General features: G+C 45.9%; 1 protein-coding gene across 1 annotated transcript; it reads right to left on the minus strand.

Moving 5' to 3' along the window:
* Window positions 1-633: 633 nt before the first annotated feature.
* On the minus strand, window positions 634-13,381 carry NPEPL1 (aminopeptidase like 1). Its single transcript, XM_058814527.1, has 12 exons — window positions 13,210-13,381; window positions 12,168-12,353; window positions 10,900-11,070; window positions 8,292-8,381; window positions 7,557-7,638; window positions 7,239-7,381; window positions 6,616-6,693; window positions 4,041-4,141; window positions 3,334-3,457; window positions 2,820-2,996; window positions 2,466-2,576; window positions 634-1,524 (listed from the first exon to the last, which is right to left on the minus strand). Exons 1-12 carry the CDS (start codon window positions 13,357-13,359, stop codon window positions 1,366-1,368), a joined length of 1,572 nt encoding a protein of 523 aa, XP_058670510.1. The 5' UTR covers window positions 13,360-13,381; the 3' UTR covers window positions 634-1,365.
* Window positions 13,382-14,816: the final 1,435 nt, after the last annotated feature.

Below are 14,816 nucleotides of genomic sequence, written 5' to 3' on the forward strand. Positions count from 1 at the left end.
AATACAGCAAGTAAGGAAGTTCTGGGCTTGCAGGTCTTTTTTTAAGTCACATTTTGTCTATCAAACATGGCCACACAATCAGGATGAAACACATTCCTTCTCCCTTCTGCATTAAGTTTTCCAAGAAGTCTTTTATCAAAAAGGCTCTTGGTGTCCCTCAGAGTTGGAACTCAGCTAAAACCAACCCCAGAGATCCCAACAGGGGAAGGGACAATCCCTCACAGCTCAGCTTGATCTGCAGCGCAGCCAAGGGGTGCAGGGGGGATTTCTCAGCACTGAGCTGCTGGAGCAGGAAATGCTTCCAGAGGCTGCTCTGGAGCCCAGGACAGGACTGGGGTTCTGTTCCCTGCCCTGTCACTGCCATGACATCAGCTGGGACCAGTCACTTCCCGTGGGTGTCCCTGTGGCTGTACAGAAACTCACACTGAGCACACTGAGCACCCTGACTGCTGCTGAGTCAAACGAGGGGATCAGAAAGTTCTGCAGGACTGCCCCAAAGCACTTGCTGCAGGCTGTTCCCCTCTCAGCTCTGAGTGCTGGGAAAAGGAATGTGAGCAGGGTGATGATGCTGTACACAAAGTTTTGGAGCACTCAGTGTTCTCAGAAATGTAAATAACACCACAAAACACCACATGGGATATGTAAGCTTCTTTAATAATAATAAATTTATTAAGTGGCAAGAAGCCACTCTGCTTTGTAAACTGATTTTACTCAATCACAGTCCCTCTATTGTTTTCCTCATTTAACATGAATACATTCTGTAATTTGTATGTGAAACAATTACATAGACATATGTTCTGAACCCTTCTCGCTGATTTTACTGGTCAGAAGAACATTAAAACATGCAGAAACAGCACCTATAGGCCTTTTCTCATTACATCTCCTTTGCTGCTAAGCTAAACTGTCTCTGAATAAGCCAAGTCTACAGAGTTTTTTCCTTGTCCTGTGTTCTGAGATGCAATGGGGCCTGCCTGCAGAAATGTCTGATAAAACCTCACATATAATAATTAATTCAGAAGGCTTTGTAAGCAATAGCTGCAGTTGCTTCTTCAGACTAGAGAGAGCTTCTCATGCATTAATGCACTTAGTTAGGTTTTGTGAGGAGCTCAGAGGAGGACGTGGCCTCTTCCTGATACAGTTAGTTGAGCCTGGACTCTGCACCACTGATATTGTTCAGCAACTGTGTGCACCAATAATTTAAAAAAAAACCAAACTAAACAATACATCAGGCTGTTTTCATCAGAAACAAGTAATAAATCTTATAATGATAATTAAAAAAAAAAAAAGGGAATTTCTGACGTGTGACATTTCATTGCTTGAGAGCAGATCAGTGCAAAGTGAGGTAAGCCCAGGGCTGGGGCTGTGTCAAACCAGGCGCCGTCTCTTGGAGTCCCTCTCCATGTCCTCAGGGGGACAGTCCCCATTGCAGCCCAGGGGGGACACCAGGTTCAGCAGAGGGTCCTCAGAGGCCCCTCCAAACAGGGACAGCAACAAAGCCACACCATAGCCAGTAGCTCGTTCACCCTGGAACAAAAGCAGAACCACACAGTTCACACTTGGAGGAGCTGGATCAGTTGTAATTTGGCTGCTGATGCAAGGAGAGCTGTGGTGGTCAGCAGCCACTGCCAGCCCCTGTCTGTGCTGCTGGATCCTCACCACCCCTGGAATCTGTCCCAGCTGGATTAAACCAACACATGGGAACAGAGCTCCCACTCACTTGTGGGTGGAGGGAGGCCAGCATTGCTCAGGGCAGGGGATCTCCCACCCAGCCTGAGCCTGGATTTGGAATATGAGCTGAATAAACTGGGTGTAAAGAAAAAAAGAAGCAACTGGAGTGAATTGGCTTGGTTTTTAGGGAAAAAAAATAATATACACAAGTTCCACCAAAGGGAACATATTTTTGGAAGGATGATAAATTCTGGTCAATCATCTTAAAACAACATGGTTGAAAATGGAAAGCTGGGATTACTGCCATGAACAGAGACCAGGCAAGTTGTCAATGCTCACAATGATAAAGATGTCACTGATTAAAGTGGCTGTTAAAATATCTTAAAACCAAAACGAAAAACACAGACAGATGAAACCACCAAACCAAGAAACTCAGAAGAGAGAAGAGTCAGTGCTTTTCTAAAGGACCCTTCTCCACCTATTTCTGTCCCTCTGAGCTGGATGGACCCAACACAGCAGCAGCAGCTGTGTTTCCCCAGGTGTGCTCCCCCAGGTGTGTTTGATTCCCAGCTGTGATTCCCCAGCTGTATTTCCCAGGTGTGTTTCCCCAGGTGTGTTTGATTCCCAGCTGTGTTCCCCAGGTGCATTTCCCCAGATCTGTTCCCAGCTGTGTTTCCCAGCTGTTCCCCCAACTGTGTTGCCCAGGTCAGTTCCCAGCTGTTCCCCCAGGTGTGTTTGATTCCCAGCTGTGTTCCCCAGCTGTTCCCAGCTGTTCCCCATCAGGGCAGGACACTCACGGCGTGCACGGGAGCAGCGATGTCGATGTGCACCCACACCCCCGGCCAGTCGAAGCCGATGTGGGAGGCAATGAAGAGCCCAGCACAGGAGCTGGGGGTGTTGTCTCTGTCCTGTGGGGGCAATAAAAACAGAGTTGGTCTCACCAGCAGAGAAAATGTAAATGGTTCATTCTGCCTAGATGAAAGACAGATAAACAAATTTCATATAAAGCTTAACGAATGGCCCCAGAACAGTCTTACCAACCAACTTTACTGTAAATCCTTGACTTAGTCCCCAGCAGCAGAGTGGCCCCGCTCAATTCCTCTCCTGTCTACAAAACACATATGTTTATGTAATAGAGAAAGAAATCTTACTGCTACAGAGTTCTTCATATCAGCTACAGCAGAGGTAAATTCACTGAAGTGGAGCTCAGGGCAGTACACCAGAGGATGGACCAAGTCTCCACAATTCCTGCCAGCTTTAACACAAGCCTTTTCCCACTCTTCATTATTGGTAAGGACAGCAGCATGGTATTTTCCTGTAGCAATTCCCTGGTGAGGTAAAGGACAAAATCAGGAAGAAGTTACTTTCCACCACTGCTCATCAATATAACCTTGTATGAAACAGAACAGGTGCTTGAAAATAATGGTGTTAAATTAGTAGCTGCATACCACTCTGTGTATGACTTGAAATGAAAGCTATTTCATGGACAAGAAAATCATGATCACTATTAACAAACCAGTTCTGGTAATTATAAATTGAACTACAAACATGAAGCACTGACCTGCTTACATCAGCTGCTGATGTCATCACTTTTAATTTAAGTATGCAAAAGCAGAAAAGTTGCATGAAGAAGAGAAGCCGAGCTGTGGATGAGGAGTGCTGTACCTGAGCTCCAGTGAGAGTGGCCATGTCCAGAATGATGTCAGCCCCGAGGTCCTTGCAGGCGTAAGCGACTCCATCAGCCAGGATCAGGCGCCCCTCTGCATCAGTGTTATTGATTTCCACAGTTCTGGGGGAAAACAGGGCATGTCAGGACTCACCTGGCTGGACTGGAACACTTCAGACAGCAGCCTCAGACCTCATGTGCTTCTCTTATTTGACTCTGTAGGGCTGCTATTCCCCAGCTCCAAGCATGCAGACAGAGCACACAAGGAAAAGGGAAATGACAGTGCTGCCCTCATGGCAGGCTCTACTTGTTGGGCCTGTGTGATGCTGGGATTCTACAAATCACTGCCAAAGAAGTAACATCTGTTCTTAAAACAGATTCTGATCCATTGGTGGCCTGTCTTTGCTGCCACAGTGCAGCTGCAGATGGACAAAGAAAACTGGTTCTACCACAAGGAACACCTAAATTCTGAGTGCTTTAAGGGAAGTGCAGCTCATGATATCCATGTATTTTGATGTATCTCTACATTCCCCACAGGAAAATCTAAGCACACTTAAAACTTGCTACTATGGATGTCTGAAATGCAATTATTAGTATTTAGGGAAGCTGATTTATAGACAGCTTCACAATCTGCATGGCTCTCAGATTAACAGAAAAATGATTGATTTCTGTTCTGTTTATGAGAAAGGGATAGACACAATCTTACTTTCCAGAGTAAAGAACATGAATGTCATCAGGTCTCGTTGCACGTGGTCCCACTGCGTTCTCAGCCAGACAAAAAACAGCATGAAGATTGTCCTTAAACCCCTGTAACAACCAGAGGGGAGAAAAGGCTTTGATCCACATCAAGCTGATTTATTGGAACTGAAGTCAGTGAGGGGTTAAAACTCCTTGACAGCAATGCTACAATTTTCAAAGGAATTCTGGTGGGGTTTTTGGTGGGTGGGTGTTAGTTGGGTTTTTTAAAATGTGCCACTCTTTCTGGGAAGCACAGAGCATTTTTAACCTGTTTTGTTGTGGTTTTTTTTTTTTTTTTCCCTTAGCCTCCTCTTTTCTAGTTTATCTCATAATGTTTTAATTTTTGTCAGGTGCTTATGTGGTTATGGATGGTATTTTAAAATGGATGGATGGTGATTCTGTTATTTATACAGAAGTTGTATTGTGTGGAGGGATTCTAGGAACAGAAAGGGAGTCAGCAGCATTTAACAAATGAAAACATTGTTCCTCCTTAACAACACCAAATTCTGGGGGAAAACCTGGCTCTTAATCTCTTGATAAAAGTCTGTGGCTGAAGAAATCTGGGCTTGCTGAATCAGCTCATGTTCTGAAGTCTAAAGGGCAAAGGCATCAATCAAAACCTTTCAAAATAACAGGCAGCATTTACAAGCCAGAAAGTAATCCCAGTTTCTAGCCCAGCTGGTGGGCAAACAGCACTGCTGGAGATGGACCTTTCCTCCATGACCCAACTATTCACAGCCTCACTGCACTGCACTGCATTTTCCTCCTCCAAGAGAGACATGTTGTTAATCTACTGTCAAAAAGTGAAAATCCTTTTCCAGTATCAGCTGCCTTTTCCTGAAGCTCATTCTGCCTGCAGCTCCTCAAAAGCAGGATTCACTATGCTAACATGCAGGATCATGATAACAATAAAGAAATCAAAAATTGAAGTAAATCTTTTTCTCTTCTCCCTTGTGTTTGAAAGCTCACAATGGAAGAAATGCATCTTTCTAGGAAAAAATCACTTGTTTAATTTTGCCATCCAAAGCCTTTTAAAATCAGGTTGTATAACTGCTGAACAGCATGCAGGCAGATATTTTATGAAGATGGAAAATAACCTCTGCCCCTCTTCCCACTGAGCTTTCTATCCAACACACATTTCCCACTTCAGTCTCTGTGACAAAGCACAGCTCAGTGAAGCCTCTTCCCCTCTTCCCCCTTTCTTTGATTCTTAAAAGCATTAAAAAAAAAAAAAAAAAGACTTGAAACAGTAACAACAACTTCTTCCCAGTGCCTCTCTGAACATATTTTCTGCAGGGATGTCATTTACAGGTCTTCTCACACGAGACTGTAAAATGAGGCACTGAGTTCATTCCTTTGTTTTTCCATATAAAGATTTCTCCAGGCTCAGTCAGTCCAAACACATCTCTGGCAGTTTATTCCCTGCTGCAGTTATTGTGTATGAACTGACAGATCACTGGTGCTCACATCTCCTGTGACTGTGAATGGAACTTCTCTCAGGGCAGGCAATCACACACAAAACTACTCTGGAAATAAGGACTGAAAGGATGTCCCCCAGCCCTGGCTATCCCAAAGCTCTACATTCCAGCTCCTGTCCCCTGCAGACCTCTGACAGAACTTTCTGAAGGATTTGGTTGTGCAAGGTCGTTATTCTGCCTGAGATGCAGCTACAAATCTGTTTTCAATTTTAATTCTCAGCAGATAACTGTGAAGTTTACAATCTTTCCACATCAAACATGCTGTTAGGGCCAAGGTACAGAGCTAGACTATTGAGAAATGGGAATTTGGCACTGATCAGCCCCTGGACAAAGCATCCATCAGATCTATGCATTAATCTGCAGCAGTAAATATTTTTTGAACTTTGGATACTCCTTGGAGGCAATAGCTGCTCTGTCAGCAAGACTCAATCACTGGATTTGTGGAGAGGGCAGAGTTTTATTGGCAGCAGCCACTTTTCCCCAGCTTGCATTGTTAAAGTGCAAAAGGAATATTTGTAATTCTTCATATTTCAATACCTGGCTTCTTCTCAGATCCCCCACTACTTTCTGACCACAGAAGCAAACCAACAAGCAGCTCCTGATGACACCAGAGCTGCTATTGACCCACTAGGTTAATATTAGACCTGGCACAGGACTTGGATATAGAAAGACTTCACATCCCAGAGTCACTCATCCCCTTCTTTGCTAAGGTGACAACAGCTGCCCCAAATCCCACAGCTTAAACAAAATCAGCACTGGATAACTCAAGTATAGACCTGATTCAAGGAACCAGAAACCACTCAGTCCACAGAACAAACTTAGAAATTCAAGGAAGACCCTTAAAATAAAAAAATCAGCACTCAAGGAATTTCTCACAATTCTCGAGATCCCAGTAAAGATGTGAAATATTTTCCTGAAAAAGCAGAAAGAGCAGAGTGGCTCAAGCTCACTAAGAGCAGTGGCAGGTCAGAACTTCAGGATTAGACAGGCCTCTGTCTCTGGGAATATATCCAAGCTCCTTGGCAGGGCTGGGATACATGATATCAATTAACACATTTTACTTACTTGCTTTACAGTGGCTTTGAAGGCACCCAAAATAGCAGCTGCTCCACCACAGTCTCTCTTCATTCCAGGCATAGTAGTCTGTTTAAAGAGAACCACAGAATTTTTTTTTTGTCTTTGAAGGAGAATTTCACAGTAATGCCTGCTAGAACCAGTGTTTCTGTTGCTTCTGAGACTCTGGTTTTGACAGTGCTCAGCTGTCATCAACACAAATAAGGAACATGTGCCTCTGCTTATTGGTGGTGTTGGAAGTGAAAAATACTAAACCTGGGCTGCTAAACTGTTAAAGAAAACATTGTTTACAAGTTTCACACTTGCAAGGCCAACTCCAATGGGTTTTGCTTCTATCTTTGAAACCAGAAATGAAACATCTTTGTTCCTCCTTTCTGCCTTTCAGCAGGAAATATTTAAAGGGCAAAATATCATGTTGCTATTGAATTGTTCTGCAGTGGTCCTTGAATCCCATTCGGTCTTCTCCCGATAGGTTGTATCCATATGGACGACAACAGAGCAAGCATTTAACTCAATAAAAAGGTACTTTTGTTTCCTACAGACATTATCTGAACTGCTTCCATCAGAAAACAGCAGTGTAAGCAAAGGCAGCAGCAGAACAAGGGTTTCTGTACCTTCCCCTTGATGCTGAGTCCTCCAGTGTCATACACAATACCTTTGCCCACCCAGGCAATGGTCTGTGTGGCACCATCTGGAGTGTGGCTGAGAACTGCCAGGGCTGGAGGATGCAGAGCTGCCTTTCCAACTCCATAGATACCTGAAAACAGAGAATTTAACCTGTGGGGAACAAAGACTGCAAGGAGCCCCTGTGGGTATTTTTTTGGAATACTACAGGCAATAAAACAGTTAAAAAATGTGCAAATGAAACGTCACAATGGCAAAACATTCCAGTCATCTGCTAAGAAAAAAGTGTAAAACTCAACAAGTTGTACCTCCAAAGCCTCTCTCCTTCAGCTCCTCATCTCGGATAATGGTAGGGGTAATCCCAAGGTCCTTGCCAACTTTTTTTATTTCCTTAATAATTCAGAAAAAAGGACATTGTCAGTCAATCATCAGGACACATTTGTGCTGTGTTAAGGGGGTACCCAGTTAAGGGGTTTTTGTGATTTTGCATGCATACACATACAAACATCCACAATTTTGGGAGTGGTGCTGCTTTTCCAATGGCCCAACTCCACTGACACATCCTTGACTTACTATGGCATGAAATATAAATTTGACCTTTAGACACTGCCAGTAAAACAAATCTTCTGAGGTAAAGGACAACTGTTCACTCTAGTGAATCATGATGTAATAGGACAGGAATAATTTCATTCTCAACAGCTTTCCAGATCTTTACGATAAAACTCATTTGGAAATCTGTCAGCTGTCCCATGATTTCAGCAACTCTGGTCACCATCAGGTTAAGACAAGAATCCAGTGCTGTGACCAAATGAGGAACTCATTTTTACAGCTTCCCAGTGCCCTACTCCAAGCTGTAAACTCTGCCTCCTTCCAACTCTGCACAGTTCTAGAAAATGTGAAAGGCCAAAGGCAGAGCCTGAGCACCCCTGGCTGGATTTTCTTCCCCCTGCTAACACACAGCTTGCACCGAGAGACAGCAGGGCTTGATTACAGCAGTGTGGAGCTCCAATTAGCAACTGTCACTCATCAGGGGCATGACCAACCTCCAGGAAGGTGTCAGTGTTCATCTCGCTGCACGGGGTGTCCACGATGCGCGCGGCCAGCCGGACGCCCTCGGTGGCACTGGCCAGGCACTGAAACACAAGGGAGGTCACTGAGAGGGGCTGGGCCTTGGCACAGCTTTGCATTCATCCCCCTGCAGCCAGCACCACATCTGTGCCTCCTCTGGAGTAAGTTAATGCTTAACTGCCACCACCACAGGCAGGCTGACCATTATTTTTGTATGTGTCCAGCTTATTTTACGATGTGCTTTAATTTCTAAGCAACTGTATTCTTCTGCTGAGCAAACTGGCGTTGCAAAATTAGTATCTTTCTCCATTACCAAAGGGACATCAAGAAGGCAAAGTGAAATGGAGGAAAGAAAGATAAGAGGCAGCTAATTCAGGAAGTCACAATGAGCTTATGGGCTGCTGGGGTTGGAAACCTGCAGAGATTGTGTAATCTGCAATATAGGAAACTGCAGAGTTTGTACAGGGCAGCAGAGTGGCTGAAGGAAATAAAGATTACTGTGTGAGACATTCTATATGGCAGCCCATAGGGAAACTGGAATATTCCATGTTTGTGTAAAACATGCACTGTTCCCTGATTTCTGAGGCAAAATGGACTGACCCTCGCTGGACTGAGCAAAAACTTATCTCAGCAAGAGTGGACAGAATCAAAATGGTCAAGGCTGTTTCCTTACAGAAGGATCTCCTGGCAAAAGGACCATGAAGACACCAGACACCAAAATTAAACTTTTAACTCCCATGAACTAACAACTTGAAGCCCTAAGACCTGGGGGAAGGAAACTTTGTGCAAGCTTTCCAGGAGCCACACTACACTGAGGACCACACACAGCACAAGGGTGAGTCAAGATGGGTTTCACAGGAGTCTGAGGTGTTGGACACTCACTCACTCATGCTGAGCTATCTGAAGTTTGGCTTGGCCAGACCAGCCTAAGGACTCCATACCTTTGTATCCCAGCACACTCCTAAACCTTGGCTTGCTTTGGAAAGGTGCCCAATTCCCTGCAATTACTTCTGATTGCTTTACTGTCCCTGAAGGGGCAAGGACCTCCTCAGGAGCCAAGCTCTGTCTGGAGTGATTCCCTGTTAGGGCCAGGCAGGTAAAAGGAGGTGCTCTAACCCCAAGGCTAAGCCCCAGGGGAGCAGCATGACTTCCAGAAATAAGCTGTGCCTGTGTTTGTGTTTCCAGAGTGCTCCAGAGAGCCTGGATAATGGCAGCCTTTAATCTTGCAAAGCTCTGACAATCCCTGCTAGTCCTCACCATAAAATACCCTGTACAATGCACTAGGTGTAAAATACAACATGCCAAGGGAGAGGTTTAGATAAAAATGTCTTACCACATGCCTCTTCCATGCTCTGCATTAGCTGTCTGGTGCTGGCTGAATTTAAGGGGTGCAAACTCAGCTAAGAGGAAGCCAGTAATATTTTTGGCATTGACATCAAGGGGAAAAATGGGAGGTAGAAATAATTGCAGCTTTGTTTTTAAGTTAAAAATAACCCAAGTGGTTTGGAATCTACCTATCTGAAGGAACTATTTTTGACACCAGCTATGCTTTTTCTGATTTGGGGCATGGAAAAATGGAGTGATCAAGAGTTGTGCTCTCAGCACGCCTGTCTTTGCCACCTTGCTGAAAACTGGGCTGGCACCATTTTCTGGGGCCAGATCAGTTCACAGAGTAAAGACCAAGCACAGAGGAAAAGACACTGAAAAAACCCAAACCCCTAAAGCTGTAATTCTGTGAATTTCAAATGCAGCAACACCATACCCTTTGTCAAATCCACTGCCAAAACTTTGAAGGGATTTCTGGAACCTCACTGACTGATCAGCTAAGGAAGTATCCATCTGTACCAAAGCACAGAACCTGGAGCACTGAACAGGGAGTTCCCTAACAGATTAACTGCAAATCTTGGAAGAGCTTTTAAGTTTATGGATCTTGAGGAGGAATGACCTGGCATGCCAACAGTTACTTGATGTGGAATTTCCTCTCTGCAACAGTCAAACAAGGGAAACAGTCTTTGATTTGATTTGCTGCCATTGAAAGATGATTTGGACATATTTCACTGTCATGTACAGCTCATCTCCAAGCTGTTTTGTTTCTTAGGGTCTTGTTTTTGGCCACAGTTCTACCAGAAAAACTCAGCCAAAGAGGTACATCAGACAGAAATAGCAGAGGCCATGTGTGATCCCTGTTAAGTGACTTTTAGTGACTTCACTGTGATATTCACCTGCAGAGTCACACACAGCTTTTGCCTGGGTAGAAAAAAGTGAGAGCCCACATACCAAAAGCAGTGTAATATTAAAGGCTAAAACCAGAGTCTGCATCTGTGATACACGTGAGAGAGGAGACATTTTCTCTGTGCTGTTTGTTTGGTGATTTCCACCCTGAAATGTAAATTCTGAGTAACATCCTCAGCATCTGCTGCAATTATCTGTTCAGTATTTCCACTCACAGATGCTGTGAACTGATCAAGGAACCCTAAACTAAGATAATTACACAACACCTATTCCAGAGGCAGCTGAAGACAGATGTGTTTGCACATGCAACAAACTGAAGGAAAAGGTGACAGAAAACCCCCAAAATCTTACTTTGAGTGTTGCCACCTCCATTGGTCCGTTGTTTTGGCCAACCAGGAAGAATTCCACAGTCACAGTTTTCTTCTCTGTGCGTCTGGAGGCGCTGGAGCGATGTGTGAACAGGGGGAAGGCCCTGGCCAGGGCACAGGCGGAGGCGAAGACCTCGGAGCGCTCACACACCATCTGCAACAGCAGCAAACACGTCACCAAGGCTGCACTGACAGGATCTGGGCTCTTACTGGGGAAAAAGGAGCTGGGTGGGAAATAACATTGCCCAAGAGAAGCTCATTCATGGTGCTCTGCATGGACAGAGGCAGCGTGAAAGCCACCCAGTGAACTGGTCCAGTTCATTTCCCGTATGGAATGAGTTACACTGTTGCAATTAGTTCATCCTTCTACAGGAGCTGGACTGCTGTAATTATATCAGTGCAATTAACACAGGTTAGCCTACGGATCAGGATCAGAAAAGGCACAGGAATCACCAAAATGTGCTCAAAACAAAAGTGAAAGTGACAGAAATTCTATGAGAATGTGAAGGCAGAAATTGTATGAGAATGTGGCCAGTATTAACCCAAAAGTTTATTAACAGGTAGATTATTTTTCAGAAGTTCATTATAGAAATTACCAATGGAAAGCAGCTTCAGTTAAACATTTTCAAAGGGTAAAAGTTACGTAGAGTTATTACTCTTGCAAATAAGTTTTCCAAGTGAAGAGCACTACTAAATTTTGTCACTGACACTGACTGTATGAGTCTTCAACAACTCACAAATCTGATATTAATTGTAGAACCCACAGAAACAAATAAATTCATCGAGCTTGCATAGAACATGACCAAAGAAGTCCAAGAGCTAGAGGGGGCAAAGGACTCACATTGGGGCATTATTTGCATCAAGACTTTTGAAACTCACTGAACAATACAAGCAGAGCACCTCTCATGGGTTCTGTGATACAGACATAACACCCTCCACTCCTGAAGCATGTGCTGACATCCCAAATCCTAGCTTGAAAAAAGCCACTAATAGTTCATTTTGCATGGGCATTCCTGGCTGAAGATGTTCCATACGAATCCAGCCTTAATTTCCTCCTCCTAATGTGCTTGAGCATGCACAAACCATTACAGTCAGGTCTTGCCTACATGCCAGTGCAAAACCACTCATGTCAGTGCAATTATATCAGTCAAACTTGTCCACCTCCAGTCTCCTTGGAGACAGCTACAACCCGGAAAAGTCGAGAAACCACTCGCCAGACGTTTCACCAGCAGCATTTCAAGAGGCACTTACAACAATGCATCTGTGGACACCCCCGGGCAGGCAGTTCCTGACCAGGCGGGTGACGAACTGTGCCGCGGACGGGCTGTTGTGCCGGCTGACCCGGGACGGCAGCGCGGCCACCGTGGCATAGTTCAGGTACAGGGGACAGCTGTCCGTGGGGTTGGGGTTCAGCGTGCCCAGAGCAGACTGCCAGATCTGGGGAGAAAAGAAGCGTTTAGAGACAAAGAACTGAGCCAGACTTTCCTTCCCACCTCACTCCTGCTGGATATAGGCACTTTTTAATGACAGGGGTTTAGGTGTTGGAAACAAAGAAATTGTGCACAACAAGCTCTGGAGTGAAGAGAAACAGGAAATTTGACAAACCTGTTCATTAACCAGGAAATATAAACGTACTTTCCATTACAAGCATTTGCTTTAAGCCGTATGAATTACAATCTAAAACCACACTGTTTAGTGCACAGGCTGGTTCAGAGCTTTCTTAACTTGAGACAGTTTTCCTAGTGATAAATACGAGGAATGATTTACTAGCTCCGAATTATTATTTCACATAGCAATTTAATTAAAAACAAATAAAACCAAGAAGGGTAAATATTGTCTTAAGACACTGAGGAGCCCTGTATAAAAACCCCTGCCAAACATCTAGCGACCTAAAAGCCGCAATGCAAAACGTTTATCATTCTACCACAAGCCATCACCGCCACTAAACAAACAGGTCCGCACTCCCACCGCAGTGGCGGCGGGCGGGGAGGGGGCTCCCAGCGCTCACTGCAGCCGCCCCCTGATCCCTCAGAGAGGGCAAAGCGCCTTTCCCCGCCGGGGTGGGCACAAGGGCTGCGGCAGCGGCTGCCCGGGCGGCCCCGCCGCAGCAACAGGCTCGGCTCGGCCCGGCCCGGCCCGGGGGGTGCCCGGGGCACGGCGGCGCTCAGGGCCGGGCTCGGGGCCGCGGCCGCGCAGCCCCCGCGAGGCCGCTGGGCCGGGCGGACACGCGGCGCGGGAGCCCCGCGGGCGCTGCCGGGCTCTGAGGGGGCGCGGACCCGCGGCGCGGCCTCACCTCCTCGGTGACCCGCGGCTGCAGCTTCCCCCGCAGCTGCGCCCAGGGCAGGCGGTGCAGGTTGTGCAGCTGCCCCAGCACGAGCAGCGGGCGGCTCTGCGGGTCCGCCTCGCCCGCGCTGGCCTGGAACTCCAGCTGCACGTTCGCCATCTTCCTGCCCGGCCCGGCCCCGCCGCCCCGCCCCGGGCCCGGCCCCGGCTCCGCGGGGCGGGGACGCGCCGGTGTCGCGGCAGCGCCGGGCACGGCCCGGGCAGGCTCCGGGCACAGCGCTCAGCCAACAGGGCTTTCCGAGTGCCTTTCCACAGTGCACGTACGTGGTGGGTTGAAGTAGAGTAAAATGATTATTCTGACTTTTAGTAGTTGCCAAGCGCGTCCTATTAATGTTTGGTTAGCGGACAATTATCAGAATATGCTGATTGGGAAGGATAGAGATCATCGAGTCCAGCTCCTGCCCTGCACAGACACCCCGACAGTCCCAGCCTGTCCCTGGGAGCGTGGTCCGAACGCTCCCGGGGCTCAGACAGGTTTGGGGCTCTGACCGTTCCATGGGGAAGCTGATGCTCATTGATCTGCAGCCAGGAAAGCCGGGAAGGTCTGCGCAATCTTCCACCTACGCGGGAAAAGTGAATTCTGATGCATATAATGGACATACACTTAAAAGAAAAACAAAAAAACCCCAAACCCAGGCTGAATTCCAGAAGAAAAAATTCCCTAGAGTAAGGTCTTTGAAGGGACATTGCAGAAACTTTATTGAAAATAAAAGTTGTAGGAACATCTGTTGCAGAGGTCGGTGGTGCATCCTCACAGATGGGAGAGTAACTCAATACACAGACTCCAGCTTTAACCAGTCTCTTACCTGAGCCACAGAAAATACATTGCTCAGGGTCCACTGGTGTGCCAACACATAAGATCAGCGTGGGAGTGAGAGGACACACAGCAATTACTTCAGATTGAGACATTCCAAAGATTCCTCCAGGCAGTAAGCTCCCAATCATTGAGTTCAAACTCTGCTGTTCTGATGCTCTGAGAGTCCAAAACTGGCACATTCCCTGAATCCAAAGCATCTGAAAAGCAAATAAAACATGGGAAACACTCACCTAAGCCACGATCCTTTGTGGCAGTTAAGGGCAGCAGAGGAGAGTCCTCGTGAAGATAATGGATTTCCATAAAATGGAAATCAATTTTATCTACAGAAATTCCCTGTGAATGTCCCACCAGCAGCAGCTGCAAATATTTCTATTTGTCTGAGCTTCAGCAGAAGCTGCAGCAAGGACCTGTCTTCCAGTTATTGAGCCTCTACAAGTATTCATGGAATTAAGCCAGTAAAATATAACTTACATGACCCATCGTAATTAATATGCAAAATTATAATGAATTCCCTGTTTTAATGAGTTTTGTTTAAGGTGACTGTTTGGTTTGGGTTTTTTCAATACTAAGCATATTTTTTTCCAACAAAATCAGTTTCATTGTAACCTATCTAAGGACTTAAGTTTTGCAAGGCTGTACCAAAAGCAGTTTCCAAACACCTAAGCAAGAGTTAAGACTCCTTTGTGTTGTGGTTCATAAAAGCAAACCTTAAATCAATGCAATCTAGGCAGTGAACACAG

The sequence above is a fragment of the Ammospiza caudacuta genome, chromosome 15, assembly GCF_027887145.1.
Source record: "Ammospiza caudacuta isolate bAmmCau1 chromosome 15, bAmmCau1.pri, whole genome shotgun sequence".
In the NCBI taxonomy this organism is placed as follows: Eukaryota; Metazoa; Chordata; class Aves; order Passeriformes; family Passerellidae; genus Ammospiza; species Ammospiza caudacuta.

Coding starts and splice junctions, on each gene's coding strand:
- NPEPL1 (XM_058814527.1), bottom strand. CDS start 13,359: ATGGCGAACGTGCAGCTGGAGTTCCAGGCCAGCGCGGGCGAGGCGGAC. Junction 12,354..13,209: donor AGCCGCGGGTCACCGAGGAG/GTGAGGCCGCGC, acceptor TTTTCTCCCCAG/ATCTGGCAGTCTGCTCTGGG. Junction 4,142..6,615: donor TCAAAGCCACTGTAAAGCAA/GTAAGTAAAATG, acceptor TGGTTGTTACAG/GGGTTTAAGGACAATCTTCA.